General features: G+C 32.1%; 2 protein-coding genes across 8 annotated transcripts; both read right to left on the reverse strand.

The window, feature by feature from the left end:
• Positions 1-87: 87 nt before the first annotated feature.
• On the reverse strand, positions 88-7,420 carry LOC107958908 (topless-related protein 1). 7 transcript variants are annotated; one of them, XM_041093228.1, is made up of 24 exons: positions 7,273-7,420; positions 6,583-6,688; positions 6,282-6,461; positions 6,052-6,165; positions 5,788-5,946; positions 5,424-5,601; positions 5,206-5,326; positions 5,056-5,117; positions 4,823-4,970; positions 4,620-4,729; positions 4,438-4,507; positions 3,905-3,978; positions 3,727-3,822; positions 3,494-3,589; positions 3,283-3,410; positions 2,946-3,180; positions 2,656-2,823; positions 2,232-2,375; positions 1,883-1,993; positions 1,592-1,771; positions 1,127-1,351; positions 834-1,022; positions 575-741; positions 88-397 (listed from the first exon to the last, which is right to left on the reverse strand). In XM_041093228.1, exons 2-24 carry the CDS (start codon positions 6,663-6,665, stop codon positions 178-180), a joined length of 3,258 nt encoding a protein of 1,085 aa, XP_040949162.1. In that variant the 5' UTR covers positions 6,666-6,688; positions 7,273-7,420; the 3' UTR covers positions 88-177. The 7 variants fall into 7 exon arrangements, with proteins under 7 accessions (XP_040949162.1, XP_040949161.1, XP_040949160.1 ...); XM_041093227.1 differs by having other exon boundaries at positions 5,056-5,123; XM_041093226.1 differs by having other exon boundaries at positions 5,056-5,123; positions 5,788-5,955.
• A 12,432-nt stretch (positions 7,421-19,852) lies between these two features.
• On the reverse strand, positions 19,853-23,065 carry LOC107906860 (protein MEMO1). Its single transcript, XM_016833989.2, has 8 exons — positions 22,689-23,065; positions 22,087-22,171; positions 21,917-21,985; positions 21,564-21,676; positions 21,170-21,281; positions 20,942-21,085; positions 20,348-20,522; positions 19,853-20,173 (listed from the first exon to the last, which is right to left on the reverse strand). The coding sequence occupies exons 1-8, from the start codon at positions 22,738-22,740 to the stop codon at positions 20,048-20,050; spliced, it is 876 nt and encodes a 291-aa protein (XP_016689478.1). The 5' UTR covers positions 22,741-23,065; the 3' UTR covers positions 19,853-20,047.
• Between the last annotated feature and the right edge of the window lie 54 nt (positions 23,066-23,119).

Genomic DNA, 23,119 nt, shown 5'->3' on the forward strand with positions numbered 1-23,119 from the left:
ATGAGCTTGTTAAATTAATTTTCACATATATCAACAAACGACCAATGTGTATGATGAATTGTAACAAAAGAAAATACCATTTTAGAATGAGAAAAACAATTTCATATAAGAACTATAGCTGTCTATCAGGTTTTAGTTACAGCACTAAATAACCTAAGTATACATTGGTTTGAAATATTAGCCCTGGGGTTGGGGTTTGGTTTGATCCAAGGCTGCAACTTGAGTAGAAATGGTACTTGTGGATCCATTCTCAATGCGTTGAGGTTGGGGCACAACATCCCATTCACCTTCAGACTCAAGTGGTTCAAACACGTAGACGCTGCCATCAGTTAGGCCTATGGCAAACTGGTTGGGTTCTTGGGGATGTGCAGCAACCACAAGCGGATAAACAGTTGAGCTGCAATGGATGAACAGAACACATTTGTTAACATGGAAGCATGTTTTTATGGTTGAAGATCTCACGAAAGACATGATTTTAGGACATCATTTGAAAACTTGTTAACTTGCTTATCATTGCCATGGGAACAATAATATGTAATAATATTAATTGACAAAACCAGTCATTGTTAAGTACCTGGCATTGGATGGGAGATAAGCGGCGGGATTTATCTGGCGTTGTAATTGAAGATTTGAGGCACCAAATATGCGCACTGTTCCATCCACGAAACCGGTGTACACTAACAGGCTATCACATGAAAATGTTGCATGGGAGATTGATGCTGAAGCTTCTCCTATAGCCAACTAAAAAGACACATGGCATTCGGTTTTACTGCAATTTCTTTATTTATTTATTTTTAGCTAACAAACTACTCCATTTGCATATATAGACATACCTGCTTTATACACTCCATTTTCCTCATGTCATATATGGCAATTTGAGTTTCGTTTACAGCGAGCAACTGTGTCTGATCCTGGTGAAACTGTATCTGGGTGTCTGACCTTGCTGTAGGTGTCCTTCCTGCTGGAGATTGCAAATAGCATCCATTCTTACTTTCCCAATTATTCAAGTCCCATACAATGATCTGTGTAAATAATTGCATATCTTATATCAAGCTATAGAAAAACCTAGTAAGGCATCTAGCTAGAAGTTTCTGTATATATGCATTTTAAGGGGAAAAAACTCTACCTGGGCATCAGCTCCAGAAGAAACTAGTATATTCAACAGAGGGGAAAAGGCAAGACCAGTAATTCTCTTAGAGTGACCCCTAAGCTTGCTCTTGACCTCATCTAGACGAACATTGTAGATGTAAACTGTGGAATCCTCCATGCCAATAGCGATTATATTGTTATCTTGAGGATGAAAAGCAAGATTTGTAGCCACAGGGGGTGGAGAAATGAAAGTTACCATTTTCTGTAGTTATCCAACAAAAATATAAAGCGGTTAACAGAAACACAATACTTTGGGATAACGCTTTTTGTGTTGTATTACAATTTTTTATGCTTCAAACTATACAGTTCTTTAAAACCATAGAAGATTATCATCTTTCCTGAAACAATACCTTCAAAAACTTCGAACAAACTTAAGCTCTCCTTAACCCAAAATTTTACCTAAACCATTGTAGGTAATTGGTACCAGGATTCGAAAAATTACCTTAAATGTCATCATGTTGAACAATGTAATTTTTCCTCCTGATGCAGACATGACATAGGAGTCGTTCTTGGACAATGCAAAACATGGCACAGTTTCAACAGGGTTACCCTCGATCAGATGATTGGTCATTAATATGCCTGATGCTGGTTGCATTAGTTGAGGGGCAGCCTTTGTTGTGGCCTAGACCACAAAAAGTTCAATAGAATATAACCAATTCATATGTTAGCACTTTCCTGTTAATTAGGCTCTTCAGTTTAGCAGATTCGTATGATAGAGAGGAGATTGCTTTACCTTCCCACTCAAATTGAGGTCATTTTGCGGCCACTTCCACAGTAAATGAATAGCATTAAATGCTAATGCCAAAATGGCATTACCTGTATAAGTATAAACCAACCTTCCAATCTGAAGCAATTAACAAAAAGAAGCTTATGAGAAAATTATGGCTACTACAAGGAAACAAACAATTCATTAATTTCTGAGGAAAATAACAAGGCATTAATTCTGATGGTTGACTCCACCAGTGATTCAGGTATTACATCCAATACTTTCAAATATTGTCCCAAGAAATATCAATAAAATCAGTAAAAGTGAAAAGAAAAAGAACTGAATTAATAGTCGATCAGTATAAACTAAATCATACCTTATCTGCTTCGAAATGAGCTGAGAGTTTGAGTGAACGAAATTGAGCAGATGTGCTAATCTCAGTCACCTTGCCTGCTTTTACTGGGTTTACTTCTTCAGTTGATTTTGCTTTTGTATCCTCGGGCTTTCTTGAGTCACCATTCTAGCAAATGCACCAATAATATTAGTTTTAAAATTATATTGAATATACTTGAATGGACCTAGATTCATTCATGTGAAAGTTGAGATGAGATAAGGAAAGAAGAAAGAGAAACAATACCAAAAGAAAGAGTCAAGAAGAGGATTTAAAGGCTGAAGTTCATATGCTAGCAAAATTTCGTAAGGTTGAGAAGGAAATGAACCTCAGGTTAATCCTTTTGGTAAAACATTTTCCATGGACTAAAATACACACTAAGGAAAGAATTTGAGAATCAGTTAATTACCTTAACTGGAGCATTAGATGGAGCTGGTCTTGGAGCAATATGGGAATGAGTTTCATATGTACGCATTAATCGAAGACCATCAACTGTTGCCAAAATCTTTATTTTATTATCATTTGCAGAAACAGCCAACAAGGAGCCCTCCTTGTTGAAGCGGATACGAGGACTTGCCTTAAAATCAGAAAAAGTAAATCAGAAAACTGAACGATGAATCATATGGTGCAATATATATATTCTTTTCATTCAAGCATTTATACACTACCTACATAAAAGAAAAATAAAAATGAACTAACCGGTAATCCTCCCTCGGCATCAACAGTCATTAAAAGAATGCAATTTTCCATGTCCCAGAATTTAATTGAATAATCATCACCAACTGCCAAGAAACGATTCTTGGCAGTATCAAACTGAACAATTCCCAAAGAACGTTTGTGAAATCCTTGGTAGGTTCTCTTAACAGTACCTTCATTTTCATTCCATTCGACCATGTGTGACTCCCCTTCTTTCGTGGTTCCACATGAGAATAACCTACAGAGAGTTCAAAGGGGAACCCAAGTTTTCTTTTTGCTCATAAGACAGAAAATGATGAAAAAGCCATTTGTGAAAATATATGAGTTCCTATAGATATACCTTTTTCCATCAGCACTATAGGCCATTGCAGCACAGGAGCAACCAGGAGCATAATAATTGACCCTGGATCCCATCGTGTCATATAACCATGCCTTTATTTTGCCATCCACTGATGTTGAAAAGAAAAACTGAAGAACAAAATCATAAGCCACACCATTCAAATTAAGGAAAAATGAATCAGCAAAATCTGCGTATCAAGCAGAGTCCTTACATGGACATTTTCTTTGTTATGAGGACAGACAGAATGTACAGAAGCCTCATGACCTTCAAATGTGTACATATTAGCGCCAGTAGCTACGTCCCACACCTAAACTCAAGAAATCAGTGTAGAAGATCTATTTTTCTTCATATCAATGACGAAATAACTACTCAATAAAGAAATCAGTGTAGAAGATCTATTTTTCTTCATATCAATAAAGAAATAACTATTCAATCATAACTAACCTTGATGGTCTTGTCATCACCACAAGTAATAACCGCAAGTTGCTTATAGGGGTTACAGAATGCTAGATCATTTACAGCACCAATATGCGAGTCAATCTAGAAATTTAAAGTAATATTTATTAGGAAAAAAATACTGATAAACTTCAACAAATTATAGGAAAAAGATACAAGAACACACCTCCAAATGTTGTCGAATATCATTCCCTCCAAAATAAGTGTACAGCTGCAGCATATGTTTAGAATATGCAACTCCTGCTTGGAAAGAAAGCAACGTACAGATTATGAAAAAAGTAATTGGTAGGAAAGATGGATAGCATAATTTTTCTTTCCATAGGCGTGCTTGGTAGGAAAGATGGAAAAATGGAAAAAAAAAAAAAAAGAAAAAGAAGTATTTTTCTTTCCCTCCATTGCTTGGTAGAGTTGAAAAATGAAAAGAAAGAAAATTAACCATTTGAAAAATGCATAATTTTGAACCAACATAAACATCTTTCTCATTTTCTCTCCTCTCATCTTTCCAATTTGGAAGGATTGATATTTATTCATTAGGATGGAAAATATTCATCTCTCCTATTTTCTTTCCTCTCACTCCTCTTTCCAACCAAGTACACTCAAAATTTATTTTCTTTCCACTTTTCCACTCCCCCCTCCCATCCCTCCACTTTTTCACCCAACCAAGCACACCCTAAGGTAATGTCATATGTTCAATCTCACCAAACAAAGAACCATCAGGGCTCCATACTATACGCCTTACAGAGACAAGTGGATCTTTGATCAAAGCTGCCTGCATGGCAAAAATCATTTTTGAATTGAGTTCATCTTGGAAAAAAAAAAAGAAGGAAAAAGCTATAATCTTGTTAGATTCTTTTACTAATTTTCAAATGAAACATACATACCTTTAATGTCATAGAACTTGCTCCAATATCCCACACCTGAAAGTTTCTCAAAACCAACTTCTCTCTAGAACTAACTTCCCACAAACTTATCTCCCCAATGTTTGTTCCAGCTGATATAACATCATATAAGGAAACACTAATCACAATGAAGCCAACCAAGCAAAAGAATTATCTGAAATAGTGATCATCAAAGTAAAACTAACCCAGAAGGAGAGTTTGTTGAATAGGATGGAAGTCCATGCTTGTGGTAAGTGATCCTTGGTTCAACGTGCGTGCAACAGTCCTTGGCAATTCTTCAGTCATGTTAAATTGCAAACCATTCTGAGAGGAATTAATACCTGGTGGCATTATCTGGCGAACATGAACAAAAGTTTGAATATAAGTAGGTTATATCTGAACAAAGTGTAATAATGCACTTAGAGCTTAATTCACTCACCCTGTGAGGAACTGCACTAACCCTTGGCCTTGACATATCAGAATCGACAAGACCATTTGACACTGCAGCTAGACCGCCCCAATAGAACAGTTGTGGAAATCAAAAATCAACCGTACAGCCTTTAGCTTGAAAATATTTCTGAATCCTTACCAGGATTTGATGGGCCACCTAGGCTACCTCCTCCAGAAACTACTGGGTGATTCATGCTTAAAGGAGTTGTTAGCCATGCACTTAAAGGAGCTTGAACTGATGTTGATGCAGGTTGGAACGGCTAACAGAGGACAAAGAGTAGGAAAATCTTCAAATATTTTGTGAAAATCAGCAAAAGATGCACAGAAAGCCAAGTCAAGCCGGTTGCTTATGCTTACCCCATTTGCACACATTGGAATGAAGCCTTCTGTTCTTTGTGCAGAAACCATAAGCTGATTGCTTGTGGCTAGTTGTGTGTATGGATCAGTAGAATTTCTACAATTGTGATCCACCATAAGAGTTCTTATATCAGGGTTTTGCCTAGGATTTGCACAAAGGGAATGTTGCCAATTTAAGCTGTCAGATGACAATCAAAATTAGTTCACCTTTAATTAATGAACAACATTTTTAGAAATCCAAAAAAAAAAAATCAATATCTGGATACCAAGTGCTACTGTCTGAATCCTCACTCAGCTCAACAGTAATTATGATTCCATCAAAAAGAGAACAGTCTTTCATTTTGATCTTCAAAGAGAAATTTACCTTTGATTAATGAGCATCCGTAACCTTGAAGTTTTAATGCTAGGGAACTGCAACTTGTCACAAAAAAAAGGATTTGCCTCAATCAGCTTCTTGAGCTCGCCCAACATAATTGTTCTTGCTGTCTTTGCATCTCTATAAGTTGATAATTGCTCATTCTCCCTGCAGAAACTAAGAAATTTGTTAAAGTCCGCCTAATGGCAATATTCTTTGTGTTTTAACCAACAAGAAACATCGAAACTTGAAAAACTTCAACAGATCATATACCTAAAATTATCTAATGTTAGGAGCTGAGTGATTTCCCTGAACAAGTCCTCGTTAAAAGAGGAGAAAACTTTAAGATCCTTGGCAAGAATTTCAACAGCCATGGCCCTATCATGCCTGATCAATGTAAATATCATTAAAGCGTAGAAATGATAATTCAATGAAACTGGCAGCACAGAAGATAATCAAACTGTAAAATTTATTAAAAAAATCAAGAAGACTATTAATTTTACTTGTCTAAGGCCTCAAGGTATTTTTGCTTGCGGATTTCGAAAAATATCTTCATGGAATAACGATTATCGTCGACTCTAGTGAACCCAGAAAGGTACCGCTCAACCTCCTCCCATTTTCCGTCGAGGATCAGGTCCTCAAAGTACTTCATGCTGAAAAATAGACCTGATTCCTTCTGGAGGCTGTTCAAAACATTGAACAAAGGCATATTAAAGCAAACTAAACAAGTCCTAAAGTCAAATGGAATGTGAAAAAAAGTAAATATTTATAGTAATGCATTGGGTGTTTGGGTTGAAATTTTACATGTGAACAGTTTCCTTGAACTTTTCTTCATCGAGAAACTGCAGGATCAGGAAGATTAGGTCTCTGCTAAGCGAAGTCGTCATTGGAACTAAACCTTCTTTTATCTCTACGACGTCCAACCCAACCTCAGTTAATTAAAATTAAAAAGAAGATGAGAGATTCTCACATAGGACAACTTTTTTAAAAAAAAGAGACAAACCGACAACAGTACCGCTTCTTTTCCGTTTTATTTATTTATTGTTTTACAAGATATTATCTGTCATGAATCATGAAGCAAGGAATTCAAAGTTTGAATTTTTACTCTCAAATTCTGGGTTAAAAACTTGATAGAGACTAAGAAACAAACACCAAACGGTGATGGCGCTTTCAGATGAAACCAAAACATCAAAACTCATTTGCAAAACACAACCAAGAATTCGAGAACCAAAGGTAGTAGATTCAAACTTATGAGGAAATCTCAGAGGACAAAAAAAAACAATAATTTTTTTTTAATTTGAAAATATTACAAACCCAAATTCGAAAAAAAAATTATGGGTTTTTCGTCACCATTCTAAAACAGTAAAGTAACTTTAGTGTGTTGAAATTCAAGATGCTATAAAGTAGAATATATAGAAAAGAGTATGTGAACACAACTTCATGAGGAGAAAAAACAACTAAAGTTGGAAAAAAAATGATGAACACAGAGCTTACTCGCATCAGCAGAGAGAAACTGAAAATAACAGAGCAAAATCAGAAAAACGAAGAACTGGAGCTTTCTCTCCTTGATCTTCTCTTTTTTCAAGGGATGCCGCTTCTTGGGTTTCTTTTCTAAAAGGACTAAGGCATAAGGGGATTATATAGGGGGCAGCACTTCCGAGGATAAGTTCTTGGACTTATCATGATAAGCGCATTTCCCGTGATAAGTACATTTTGTTCACAGGTGCTGAAATGTGGGTCCCTTTGACAAAAGCTAAGCCAACAGCTGTCTTAACTTTGTTAAAAGATGACAACAAGCAGTTGAGTTGTAATTTCCATCTCATTTCTGAGTAAGTGAACTGTACTCGCCAACAACAAGCAGTTGAGTTGTAATTTCCATTTCCACCTCATTTTCTTACTTCTTAGTGAAGGAATAAAAGGTTTACGTCAATTTAAACAAAGTATTTACTAATTAAAGCTAAGTCACATTAAATTATTTGATTAAAGGGAGATTAGGTATGATCACTGTAAGTCTCTTAATAATTTTTTCTTGTGAAATGAAAATAAAAATTAAAAGATTTTTTATAATCACGTATGTCTTCGGATCAATGATAAATTCAAGTAAATTCTCCTTGAAGAACAATAATTTTATATTTTTTATATAAAATACATAAAAAATGTTAATGATAATTATATAAAGGACATTTAACCTGTTATTTATTTTAAATATTTAATATAAATGATATATTAAATGATCTTTAAAATAATAATTAATTATTTTTTATTGGTGTATATAAACGCCTAATACTCTCCAGTGTGTAAGTTCAGTGGCTGAGAAAGCGAGTGAGAACGACTGAGTCCACTTTGGTCAGTGCAATACATGACTCTGACGTGCGGGCAAAATTAAAAGTATCTTCTTTTTCTGTGGTCCAATGCGGAAAATAACGCATTAGTTCTAAAGTCACGGACAGTGGCACAAAACTTTCCTCCCTCTACCTTGTTAGAACTTGGAAAGATGCACTCTAAATAGGAGCAATTGCTCAAGTTTTTTTTTTTCAATCGTGATTTAAATTGATTCTTTTATATTAATTTTTTTTTGAGTTTTTAAATTTATTATTGATAAAATAAATTTTACTGGACAAAATTTCAGAAAAAGTTCATAAATATTTTTAAAAATTAATAATTTTTTAAAAATTTTAAATTATTTTACCATTTTAAATATAAATATTTATCTTTATGTAATAAATAATTTAATTTAATTATAAATTAAATAAAAAAATTCATAAATATTTTTAAAAATTAATAATTTTTTAAAAATTTTAAATTATTTTACTATTTTAAATATAAATATTTGTCTTTATATAATACATAATTAAATTTAATTATAAATTAAATAAGAATAAAATTTAATTCGGTTTTAATTAATTTAATTATAAATTAAATAAAAAAATTAATTCGGTTTAATTATCAATTTTAATTTGCATTTCATAAACTATCCAAATACCTCTTTTTGGATCAATTCATTTTTTAATTTTTCTTCTTATCCCTATTTTAAATTAAAAAAATTATTTGATATCAACGTAAAAATTAAATTTCATAATTTCATAGAATTTATAAAAGAAATCGAAATTTCATCAATCACATTTCTAAATAAATTAAAAAGTAACACTTCATAAGATACATTTATATATTTAATTTAAGGATTAGTATTTGATGTTTTATTAAGTAGATTTTATATTTTTAATAATTTTAATTTCATAAGTAAAATATATATTATTACATGCTTTTTAATAATTAATTTTAAATTTGTATACTCCAAAAAATATACGTTGAATAGTTTTTCATACAATAATTGCTTCTATCATAAACTCTTAAATTGTTTTATGCTAACATTAAAGATCATGATTCAGGTTTTGATTTTTTTTCAAAATTTTAATGATAAAAAATATTTTATTTGTGCATAAGAGAAATAAGAAAAGAGATTGAAATTAAAGAACATTGAATCACTTTTTTCTTCTAGGGCTCTTTTGAATGCCCAATAAGTTGATTAGAGTGTTTAATTAAAGAAAATTAAAGAAAGTTCAATACTTCTAACTGGTTTGATAGAGTGTTTGGGTAACAAAACCCAACTTAGAATTTTGTATGGTGTGTTGCAACTTGCACCCTTTATTTTCCACTAACAAAACTATATTTTATTTTATGTTTTATAAATAAATATTAAATATATATAAATTTATTTTTATAGGATAAACTAACAAAACCATATTTTATTATATAATTAATATAAGCTTATTAGATTAAATAACTATGTAAAAATAAAGAAAAATAGTATTTGAAACAATCATGTCAATTTTAATAAATAAATATTAAAATGTATATATATAGGATAAACTAACAAAACTGTATTTTATTACATAATTAATATAAGCTTATTAGAGTAAATAAGTACGTAAAAATAAAGAAAAATAGTATTTGAAACAATCATGTCAATTTTAATAAATATTTATATAGAAATTTTGATAATTTATAATTATTAACCTTACAAATGTTAAATAATTTCATCTTTTTATTATTTACAAATTGTAATATAACTTAATTTTTTTTCGCATACTTCATCTTATTTCCATAATTAGAATCGAATCCAAACAAATATCTCAATCACTAATTTTAATTTTATTCTTGTAATATCAAATCTTATAATTGTGATAATTAAATCGTTTATACAATCAACTATTTCTATAACAATTACATTTTATAACAACATTTCATTATAACAGCCAAATTTGTTGTAGAACTATTTATTATGTTTTATTTTTATCCTCTATAACAATTGTTCATCTATATAAAATATGAAGTATACTCTCTATTAAATTAATTCTCTGTAATAGCCTATTGTCTCAAATTTTAGGAAAAATAAATTTATTCATAAGTGAAATAAAAATAAAATATTTAGTTAAGATGTTATTTGAATAAAATATTTAAATTGTATATAAAAAATGTTAACTATATTTTATTAAATGAAAATACATTTATAAACTTTATTAGAGTGAGTATTTAAATCTTACTAATTAATAATGTTATTATTATTATTTTTAATTTGAAGATTTTAAAAATTAAAATATAATTTAAACCTTAAATATTGTTATAATTGTAATAGCCCGATTTTAGGCTTAGTCGGAACAGTGGTTTCGGGACCACAAATCCGACGAAAAAAAAAATGTAATGGCTTGAATTTTCAGAGGTGTCGGAACGGTGATTCGAGATCACTAAATTCGACAAATGGGTAGAAAATATTATTAATTTAGTAAGTATAAGTTAAATATGAAGTTAGGAAAATTTTTGAAATAGTGAATAGTGCACTAGAAATAAATATTAAAATAATTAGAATCGAAATGAGGTATCAAGACCTCGGGGATTTTAAACTGAGCCATAAATATTTTTATAAATATTCATGGAGTGTTAAAAAGTTAGTATTAAAGTTTCGTTAAGAAATTTTAAAGTTCCGATAATTAATTGAACAAAAAGGACTAAATTGTAACAAATGCAAAATTTTGGAAAATGATTAAATAGCTTAAATGATAAAAGGAAGAGGGCTTTAAAGGCGAATAGACCCAAGGTCTATTTGGGCTGGACGGCAGAGGCATGAAATCAGCAAGAAAGTAAGGAGAATTAAGGGCAAAATTGGAAAATTGCAAAATTTGCTTAATAAAGTTAGGACCCAAGTGGAATTATCCAGATTTCTCTTCATTTTTCTGAATTCTCATCAGCTAAAACACCATGGAAGGGCTTCTTCAAGCTGGTTCTTCATATTTTTATTACAAGTAAGTTCAATTCTTGACTATTTCTTGAAATTTTTGTATTTTTATGACTTTTACAACTAGGCCCACTTGTTAAATCCATTAGTTTTTGATTTTATGAAAGAAGTTGAAAGTTGATATGAATATGTGCTGGAAGTATATGATGATTTAGCATGAAATTAGAGCTTTAAATTGTTCATATGCTGATTTTATTGAAAGAATTGAATAGAAAGTGAATGTTTGGGACCTAATAGTAAAAGAGTTTGAAGATAGAGTTATATGTGGAAAATTCTGAATTTCAATAGTTGTGTAACAACTTATAATGTCTAGTAAAGTACTAATTGAGAAAATTAGATTAATTGAGGGGTTAATTGAGAAAGGACCGAATTGTATAAACTGTGAAATTTGGGGCAAAATGGAAATCAACATTTTGCACTAAAGCAGTTTTGGACAGCAGCAGTAGTGTAACTTTGAAAAATCACCAAAAATTGTAGAGATTGAATTAGAGGATGAATAAAATATGAAACTAAAGCTTATTGAGTCTAGTTTCTTATAAAAGAAATGATGTGAGCAATGGAATTGAAAATCATGAGATATAATAGATTTTGTGAGACAAGGTCAGAATGAATTCGGGTTCCCCTGTTCTGACTTTGGAAAATCATTAAAAATTGTACAAAAATGATTATGAGTTATAGTTTATATGGTTAGAATCCTTAATGAGTCTATTTTTAGAAGAAACAAGCTAAAACATCATCCGAATTCTGTACAATGAGATAATTAATTTTTAGTGAAGAGTGGTCGGAACTGTCAGACAGCGAAACAGGGGAAACTTTAAAGAATAAACTGTATTATTTGGCTGAACCAAAAATTATGAAAATTTTATGGTATGAAGATATGTGAGTCTAGTTTCAGGGAAAATTAACGGATCTTAATTTGGAGCTCTGTAGCTCCGGATAAAAATAATTTAGTGACTCTGACTCGGATAAACTGCTTTGAATATACATGTTAGTGAATATTGAAATTATGGTTAATGTTGTTTAAGTGTGTTATACACATTAAGGATGTGGAATGGAGAGGAGGAGGAGGAAAATTGGGAAATATATGAATGATTCGTGTATAAATGGTCATATGTTTGATTATAACTCATAAACGATGAAATATGAATGATGCTTATTTTTGTGCATTATTGGTCATGGTTTAAGCTCATGTGTGAAAATAAAGTTTCATAGTATGTGTGTATGGTATATTCAGTATATGATTTGGCATGAAATAATACCATGAATGGTTTATGAATTAACACATGTTGGTAAGCCTGATATATGAATAAATGATCAAATTGAGCGGAACGCCGGATTTGAGTACTTCTGATCAAGTGACAAAGTGATAAGTGGTAGCTTTAGCTACACTTATCTGATCAAGTGACAAGTGGAAAGTGATAAGTAATAGCTTCGGCTATACTTATCTGATCAAGTGACAAAGTGATAAGTGGTAGCTTTAGCTACACTTATCTGATCAAGTGACAAGTGGAAAGTGATAAGTAATAGCTTCGGCTATACTTATCTGATCAAGTGACAAAGTGATAAGTGGTAGCTTTAGCTACACTTATCTGATCAAGTGACAAGTGAAAAGTGATAAGTGATAGCTTTAGCTACACTTATCTGATCAAGAAACAAAGTGATAAGTGGCTACACTTATCTGATCAAGAAACAAAGTGATAGGTGGCTACACTTATCTGATCAAGAAACAAAGTGATAAGTGGCTACACTTATCTGATCAAGAAACAAAGTGATAGGTGGCTACACTTATCTGATCAGGGACAAGTGATAAGTGATCATACGTAAGACCATGGTTATACTATGGCAAAGTGAAAGTGAAGTACTCAATTTTCCGTGACCGTTCCCTAATTTGATTAAGGATGGTAAGTGACAAATGGGCCCAAAAGAATTAAAGTAAATGGATAAGTGGTAGTGTATTTATATCAGGACGATGTTGTTATTCAAACTAAAGTGATATTTTCATTGCTAAATTGAGAATTTCATAAATGTGTTATTGAATGGTATAATCAATAAACATTGAGTTAAATGGTAAATACGTATTAGTTTTGAATTTGATGTCATTGAATTGCACGTGAATTAAATGGAAATTGCTAGTGATATGATTTAAATTATGAGCATGAGAAATTGCGAATTGAATGAAATGGAAATGAAGCATTAAATTGCATGAGTATGTATCGGGTCTCGCGGGCCCTAATTATTATGATTATAATATTTTGAGGATATATTGGGAAAAGTTATAGAAACATGTTAATTATTTTGAAAGTTTTAATTTTGATGAAATTTTATAACTCGGTTAAATACGTTTACAAGTGTATGTGTTTTGGTAATGCCTCGTACCCTATTCCGGTGTTGGATACGGGTAAGGGGTGTTACATTTAGTGGTATCAGAGCTACGGTTTAGTCGGTTCTCGGACTAAACATAGCATATGGGAGCCTAGCTATACATGCCACGTTATTACTCTTGATGATGTGATATCTCTGGGCTCTAACGAAATTGCTTTGTTAAGACAGAGATGATTTTCAATCGAGCTATTTTCGATAATGCTAAAAATGATATTGAGATAAATGAAATATGCTCACGTTATGTTGGAATTTGGAAAGGTAAGTATAAAAATTTGTGATATGGATGTGTTCATGTATGAAAAGAGATGACTATAAGTTAAAAAAAAAGGTTTATGTTGTGACAAGCTCATCCAAGTATGTTGGTGATTATATAATGCTATGTGCTCAACATATTTGATTAAGTGAATATGATAAGCAAATTTACTTAAATAGATGGAACGTGTGTATGTACATCTGCTTGAATAAGTGAAATTAGTATGTTCATATGTTAGAATCTTATGTTTAATTGTTAAATTAAAGATAATAAGATATTTTGTTTTATGTCTAAACCATGAATATTATAATAGTATGAAAAATTGAATTGGAAGTCAAATTGAGTAGAACGCAGGAATGAGTACTTTCGTTCAGTGATATGTGATGAATTGACGGAAAAGACCATGGTTTGACCATGGCAACATGTGAACATGTGATTATGTGATTCCGTGTAAGACCATAGCTGGGCTATGGCATCGGTAAGTGATATGTGTGATATGTGATTCCGTGTAAGACCATAGCTGGGCTATGGCATCGGTAAGTGATATGTGATTTCGTGTAAGACCATAGTTGGGCTATGGCATCGGTATGTGATTTGTGATTACGTGTAAGACCATAGTTGGACTATGGCATTGAGAAAACGAAGTACTCAATTCCGTAAGACGTTCTCTAATTTGGCAAATGTCGGTAAGTAAAATAGAAGCCAAGTATTGGAATTTAATTAGATATTAACGTTGAGCTTGAGTAAGTAAATTCGTTGTGTGAAATTGTGAGTGACAGAAAACATTTGTAATAAATAGATGTGTTAATTTGCTTGGAATGAATTACGTGGTTATGATGGTATTACATTGATGATGAATACAAAATCATATATATATATGTATCTATGAGAGCAAGTTGAAAGATTTATGACTTCACCATCACCCCCTTATCAGTATTGTTCTATGACGAAAATTATCTTGATGAGACAGATATGTTTTTCAACTGAGTTAATTCTAATAGTATAGAAATAAATACTAAAATGTTTGAGTGAAAATGTATTGATTATGAGTTGAAACTCATAAAGGTATGGATCAAAGAATAAAACATTTTTTTTATTGATGAATGTTATAATTATACAAGCATATGAGTTATGATATTTGGATTATGATGCTATATAGAAATTTTGATTGTGAATTAGTGATTTGAGTTAGAATTTTGTGTTGAGAACAAAAGTGATTAAAAGCAAATGTTTATTAAATGCTTTGAGAATGTGAACTTAGTAATGAATTGGCTATTTGTGATGGTATGTGTTATGCGCATTTATGTGTAAGATAAATTTGAGGCTTTACTACACTCACCCCCATATTAGTAAAATGTTACAATGAAATTTGTGAGATTTTGGTTGAATAAGCTTACGAGTGTAGTGTTACAGAAGTTCGTGTACGGGAGAATAATAATGTGGTCGGAAAAGTGAATGAATTAGAAAATGAGGACAATATAAAAAGAGAGAAATATTTGATAGTTCTGAAAACTACTCAGGTTATCAAAATGGATATCATTCTATATGGATTGTAATTTTTCGATACTTTGTGTAGCTTCAGATGCTGAAATATCGCTATCCTGATTTTCTTATGAATCTATGTGATTATCTGTAAAAGATATGAAAATCCAAAATCATGTGTGAATTTGAAATATACTGTGGAAGTAAATCATTAACCTACCATCTGGTAAGATTTTCGGGGACGAAAATCCCTAAAGGGGGGGAGAGTTGTAATAGCCCGATTTTAGGCTTAGTCGGAACAGTGGTTTCGGGACCACAAATCCGACGAAAAAAAAAATGTAATGGCTTGAATTTTCAGAGGTGTCGGAACGGTGATTCGAGATCACTAAATTCGACAAATGGGTAGAAAATATTATTAATTTAGTAAGTATAAGTTAAATATGAAGTTAGGAAAATTTTTGAAATAGTGAATAGTGCACTAGAAATAAATATTAAAATAATTAGAATCGAAATGAGGTATCAAGACCTCGGGGATTTTAAACTGAGCCATAAATATTTTTATAAATATTCATGGAGTGTTAAAAAGTTAGTATTAAAGTTTCGTTAAGAAATTTTAAAGTTCCGATAATTAATTGAACAAAAAGGACTAAATTGTAACAAATGCAAAATTTTGGGAAATGATTAAATAGCTTAAATGATAAAAGGAAGAGGGCTTTAAAGGCAAATAGACCCAAGGTCTATTTGGGCTGGACGGCAGAGGCATGAAATCAGCAAGAAAGTAAGGAGAATTAAGGGCAAAATTGGAAAATTGCAAAATTTGCTTAATAAAGTTAGGACCCAAGTGGAATTATCCAGATTTCTCTTCATTTTTCTGAATTCTCATCAGCTAAAACACCATGGAAGGGCTTCTTCAAGCTGGTTCTTCATATTTTTATTACAAGTAAGTTCAATTCTTGACTATTTCTTGAAATTTTTGTATTTTTATGACTTTTACAACTAGGCCCACTTGTTAAATCCATTAGTTTTTGATTTTATGAAAGAAGTTGAAAGTTGATATGAATATGTGCTGGAAGTATATGATGATTTAGCATGAAATTAGAGCTTTAAATTGTTCATATGCTGATTTTATTGAAAGAATTGAATAGAAAGTGAATGTTTGGGACCTAATAGTAAAAGAGTTTGAAGATAGAGTTATATGTGGAAAATTCTGAATTTCAATAGTTGTGTAACAACTTATAATGTCTAGTAAAGTACTAATTGAGAAAATTAGATTAATTGAGGGGTTAATTGAGAAAGGACCGAATTGTATAAACTGTGAAATTTGGGGCAAAATGGAAATCAACATTTTGCACTAAAGCAGTTTTGGACAGCAGCAGTAGTGTAACTTTGAAAAATCACCAAAAATTGTAGAGATTGAATTAGAGGATGAATAAAATATGAAACTAAAGCTTATTGAGTCTAGTTTCTTATAAAAGAAATGATGTGAGCAATGGAATTGAAAATCATGAGATATAATAGATTTTGTGAGACAAGGTCAGAATGAATTCGGGTTCCTCTGTTCTGACTTTGGAAAATCATTAAAAATTGTACAAAAATGATTATGAGTTATAGTTTATATGGTTAGAATCCTTAATGAGTCTATTTTTAGAAGAAACAAGCTAAAACATCATCCGAATTCTGTACAATGAGATAATTAATTTTTAGTGAAGAGTGGTCGGAACTGTCAGACAGCAAAACAGGGGAAACTTTAAAGAATAAACTGTATTATTTGGCTGAACCAAAAATTATGAAAATTTTATGGTATGAAGATATGTGAGTCTAGTTTCAGGGAAAATTAACGGATCTTAATTTGGAGCTCTGTAGCTCCGGATAAAAATAATTTAGTGACTCTGACTCGGATAAACTGCTTTGAATATACATGTTAGTGAATATTGAAATTATGGTTAATGTTGTTTAAGTGTGTTATACACATTAAGGATGTGGAATGGAGAGGAGGAGGAGGAAAATTGGGAAATATATGAATGATTCGTGTATAAATGGTCATATGTTTGATTATAACTCATAAACGATGAAATATGAATGATGCTTATTTTTGTGCATTATTGGTCATGGTTTAAGCTCATGTGTGAAAATAAAGTTTCATAGTATGTGTGTATGGTATATTCAGTATATGATTTGACATGAAATAATACCATGAATGGTTTATGAATTAACACATGTTGGTAAGCCTGATATATGAATAAATGATCAAATTGAGCGGAACGCCGGATTTGAGTACTTCTGATCAAGTGACAAAGTGATAAGTGGTAGCTTTAGCTACACTTATCTGATCAAGTGACAAGTGGAAAGTGATAAGTAATAGCTTCGGCTATACTTATCTGATCAAGTGACAAAGTGATAAGTGGTAGCTTTAGCTACACTTATCTGATCAAGTGACAAGTGGAAAGTGATAAGTAATAGCTTCGGCTATACTTATCTGATCAAGTGACAAAGTGATAAGTGGTAGCTTTAGCTACACTTATCTGATCAAGTGACAAGTGAAAAGTGATAAGTGATAGCTTTAGCTACACTTATCTGATCAAGAAACAAAGTGATAAGTGGCTACACTTATCTGATCAAGAAACAAAGTGATAGGTGGCTACACTTATCTGATCAAGAAACAAAGTGATAAGTGGCTACACTTATCTGATCAAGAAACAAAGTGATAGGTGGCTACACTTATCTGATCAGGGACAAGTGATAAGTGATCATACGTAAGACCATGGTTATACTATGGCAAAGTGAAAGTGAAGTACTCAATTTTCCGTGACCGTTCCCTAATTTGATTAAGGATGGTAAGTGACAAATGGGCCCAAAAGAATTAAAGTAAATGGATAAGTGGTAGTGTATTTATATCAGGACGATGTTGTTATTCAAACTAAAGTGATATTTTCATTGCTAAATTGAGAATTTCATAAATGTGTTATTGAATGGTATAATCAATAAACATTGAGTTAAATGGTAAATACGTATTAGTTTTGAATTTGATGTCATTGAATTGCACGTGAATTAAATGGAAATTGCTAGTGATATGATTTAAATTATGAGCATGAGAAATTGCGAATTGAATGAAATGGAAATGAAGCATTAAATTGCATGAGTATGTATCGGGTCTCGCGGGCCCTAATTATTATGATTATAATATTTTGAGGATATATTGGGAAAAGTTATAGAAACATGTTAATTATTTTGAAAGTTTTAATTTTGATGAAATTTTATAACTCGGTTAAATACGTTTACAAGTGTATGTGTTTTGGTAATGCCTCGTACCCTATTCCGGTGTTGGATACGGGTAAGGAGTGTTACAATAATTATCTCAAATGTTATTTTATAGGGTATAACACTTGCCTTTTTATAAAATCTAAAATTTTGAAAAATAAAAAGAGAATATTATAGAAATGATTTACTCTAGTAAGTCAATCTCTTAGAAAAATGTATTTACAATAATTCCAACAACAAATCAGACTAAAATTTATCAATTAAAACTCATAGGATTAGAAGTTTGAGAGAGGAGGAAAATGGCTGCTGAGAAGAGGTCTTTTCTTAATCTTCCAGTTCTGCAATGATGAAAAGGTAAGTGGCTGTTAGTATTTTGCATGTGCTTAAACACAGTGGCATATTCTCTCAAAATTTTTTTGGGTCGGAATTAAATTGTATTTTTACAGTAAAAATACACTTTCATCATTTTAATAGTTTATATTTTTATAACTTTTAAAATGCTAAATCAAATTTTTATAATTTTGAGGGAGTCAAAAGTATAATTTTATCATTAGTAATTTAAAATTTTATAAATTATAAAATATCTAAATTAAAATTTTACCATTTTAGGAGAATCATGGCTCCCTAGTCTCCACTACACTCCACTACTGTTCAAATACATATGCAAGTCCATGTGTTGAAATTCAGATATCTTCATCTATATCTTCCACTTTTAAGTTTTAGCTGATTTGATTAAATAGGTTTGAGAGTGAAACTGGATGGAGTATTTTGAAGATATGGTATTGAATGCAAAGTTGGAGGAGGCTGGGACATATCTTTCTGGTTTCACAACTGTAGATGACAGTCGGTACTCAACCAAGATTTATTTTGAAATCAGAAAGCTGAAGTTCCTTGAGACGTTGGACAAGTAAGCTATTCAGTTTAAGAATCCAATGGTTGTGCCAAGGCTTTGCATGTCCTGATGAAGGACAAATTTGCAATGATGACCAATGACCTCGCAGTCAGAAAGCTTGGCTCTGTCAAAGAATGATTCATATCCATTATCACCACCAGGAGGGATAGTTTCCCTATTCAATATGTTTGACATTTTAAGGCTACCTGAAAATTTTAGTGCATTATGTAGATCCACTTCTATTTTTTTGGTTGACCTTAAAGCACAAATAGTAGTTTATTAACCTAATTTGCAATTTTCCCTTTAGTACAAACTAATCGATTGAGTAAATCAGAGTCTCCTAACTTTCTGGTTTCCACAATTTATGGTATTATATTGTCCAAGGCCCCTAACACAGGCCATCTTCAAGACCACGTCACGACGCCAAACCTTCTAAATAACTTCATAAATAGAGAAAGAATCAAGACACCTTCTAAGACGAATAACAAGTACCAAATTTAACACCGAAACAAACTGAAGCAAATCAGCAATTTGCAGAAACAAATACCATTATTAAGTCTCAATCTATGAACAAGTCACCCACCAATTAATGGGTCTTGCAAAATGCATGTAATTACGTTTTATATTACATATTAAATCAAATGAGTTTGAATTGCCATTTCTCACACCAGAGAGAATAAATATTTATTTATTTATCTATTTCACATCTTCAAGCATCCACCTTTGCTGCTGCAGATGCATAACTTACACTACTATCTCTCGTAGTTTTGCACTGACTTGATTGCTCGTAACGGAGGAACTTGATCTTTATTCTTGTTGAACTGTTCCTTAGCATCTGAAATAGCCCAAGATAAGCATGATCATAAAAACAAGTTTCAGGGAGTAACGGAACTCAAATAACCATTCTGCAAATAGGCTTAATGGATAGTGTTTAAAGGAATGATTTATGAATGTTTCTTTTATCAAAACCCTTTGGATAACTCTGAAGAAAGCTTTTTGAGGCACTTACATGAAGGAAAACACTGATTGGATGGCGTCCACAGATAGTGTTGTCATACTCTGACAGATATTCCTTGAAGGCGTCTGCATCTCCTGTTTCTATTATATCCATGCCCATCTTGTCTAAGGCTTCTATCGATTTATGTATGGCCCCATACTTCTTGTCATAGTGTATGTAGTTGAACCTGACACCCAAAGCAGAAGGTAAATATTTCTGAGCCCCAAAAGAAAAGCTTTTCCAGGGCATATCATATAAAAGAACCAGGGTAAAACCATTGAACAAAAAAAGTTCTTTAAAAGAAATAATGCATTCATACTTTTCACAGGTATGGACTATGGAGTGAATAAAAAAACCATCTATGAACCAGCCGAATAAGTGGTGTTTGAAAGTAAAAGTAACATTTCATATAACCAGAAGAGTATAAACAGTCTACATCACACAGCTTCCTTTTTAGGGGGTTAAGGAGTGGGATAATTTGCCGGTATGCTAAAAGATGTAGCTAATATACATGCAAAGACATCTTGTGCATTCGCCACAAAGATGAGATTTATACTAAATAAAAGGATGATATTTATGAAGACAGAAAGACTAAACCCAACATACCGAGAACCCCAGTGACAAAAATCTGATGATACTGAGAAGAAATTTTGAGGATCATCTATATATTTGGCCAACAACTTTCCATACATTGCTTCATTTTCCGCACCAAGAGCACCAACCAAAATTGGTACAACTTTCACTGGATGCCTATATCACCATCACCCAAAATCAGCTTAAACTAGAACGAAGTGTAGAACACTACTTGATAATCAATATATGTTTAAAAATTACCCCTCAAATACTTTTACAAGATAAGGCAAGTGCATTTCCATGCTATGCTCAGCTTCATCAACACGAAGATTCATCAGTTCAAATTTTCCTGTAGCTTTCAGCTCTTCGATGACTGAAAGATGAAACATATATGAATCAAGTTTTGCATGGAGGATAAAGAGGCTCAGGGATTTGAATATAGTAAGCACCACAATTAAAATTTAAAAAAAGAAAAAAAGAAAGAATAGCAAGCCATTCATCGAGGGAAAAGAAAAACCAAACCAAAAGCCCCAGTCAATCGGCTCAATAAAATATAGAACACATTTTATTGGACTTGTCAACAAAGCTAATCTGGCATGATAAGTTAAGAAGAAAGATGATATTTAGCTTAATGCAAACAGACATCACAGTTCACCTTCCAAATCAATAGGTAGGTCCCCTATTGGTGTCTTGTATACTGTAGCAGTTGACAGAGCACATTTTGGAGTGTAATAATGGTGAGATGGACCAAGAAGGAATACCCGAGAACTGCGCTTGTAAATTTTCTCACACATCAGTCAGTTTTAGCAAAAAAGGAAGCAGATAAAGCAATTAGTTTTGGTTCAAATTGTTTATATGTTCAGAACATAACATATGAACAAAATTTGGCTCAAGATATGATTAATGATTCAAAATCAATAAGCACATTTCCTGAGAATTGAGATACATTATGTGATATAATTATAACTATAGTAAATCAAAGAGGAGAAATATAACAAAAAGGCGCACATGTTTGTTGGGTCTATATTTCCGAAAGCATAGGCCGCAGCACGACCTGAATATGAATAACCTGCATGCCTGAGTTTCAGAAGCCACCGTCAAACCATAGACAAGAGAATACATTCAAATTTTAGTTAATGTTATGAAAGAAACAAACAACGAGGTGACAGAAAACTTACGGAGCAATTACACCTCTTACATCAGAGGATTTAGGCAAGCCAGCCGCCGTGATCCATCCATCAAGCTCTTCCGCCAGTTTTTTTGCTGAGAGAAATAGCACACGTTTATAAAGTCAACTGTTTAGCATTTAAAAACAAAGCAATATTTGCATAGCCAAGAAAAACAGTATGATACTACCTAAGTACTTTTATCGATTACATTCTCAAACATTAAAAAAAACACTTAGTTCTTAGAATTTTGAATTACACCTAAAGCCTACTAATACAAGTTGAAACTATCAATGTTTTCAGCTTCGGAAGAGCAGTTCATTGAGTGATATTGTAATTCAACACTTACATTATATAAATAATAATAATTTTCAGACTTTCCTAAGAGATGACTGATTCATTGCAGAAATGACACGACTTAAATTGACTCTTTCAAATTACTTAGCTTAGCTCTGCAATCCACATTGTTTTATTATTTTATTTTCTCGAATTAAGCGACAATTTTAGTTTCGACTTGATCATTCGTAAAAGGGTAAGCAAAAAACATGAGTCGGAATTAGATAATGAAAATCGTTAGGGGTTTGGAGGGAACAAAAGAGCGTTAAAGGACTTACGGTTATCAGTGTACCAAGATCCTGCATGCGAAGCTCTTCTGATTCTTTCCATTGAAAATCGACTGAAAGCCCTAACTTGATCTTCCGATCGGAATTTGGATTAAGACCAGGAAACGTTTTAGCGGTCGCCAAAGGAGGAGAGAAAGGAAAAAAAGGTTTTTTTTTTTAAATAATAATTTCAAAAAGCGCTCTCTCTAGCCTCTAACTCTACTAATTCTGGGAATTTATGCAAAGCGTAAAGAGAGAAGAATTCTTTCTAACACGTTAACTTCATAACTTAAGCCGCTTCCGGAATTGTTAGGCTATGTTTCAGCTCCGTTGCTCCTCATGGTCCTCTTGTATCTGGGCAAGTTGGTAATTGAATATTTTATGAAATTAGTTTATGGACCAAAAATAATAATTATATTAATGCACTAACGCCTCGCTAGTTA

The sequence above is a fragment of the Gossypium hirsutum genome, chromosome D05, assembly GCF_007990345.1.
Source record: "Gossypium hirsutum isolate 1008001.06 chromosome D05, Gossypium_hirsutum_v2.1, whole genome shotgun sequence".
NCBI classification, from domain to species: Eukaryota; Viridiplantae; Streptophyta; class Magnoliopsida; order Malvales; family Malvaceae; genus Gossypium; species Gossypium hirsutum.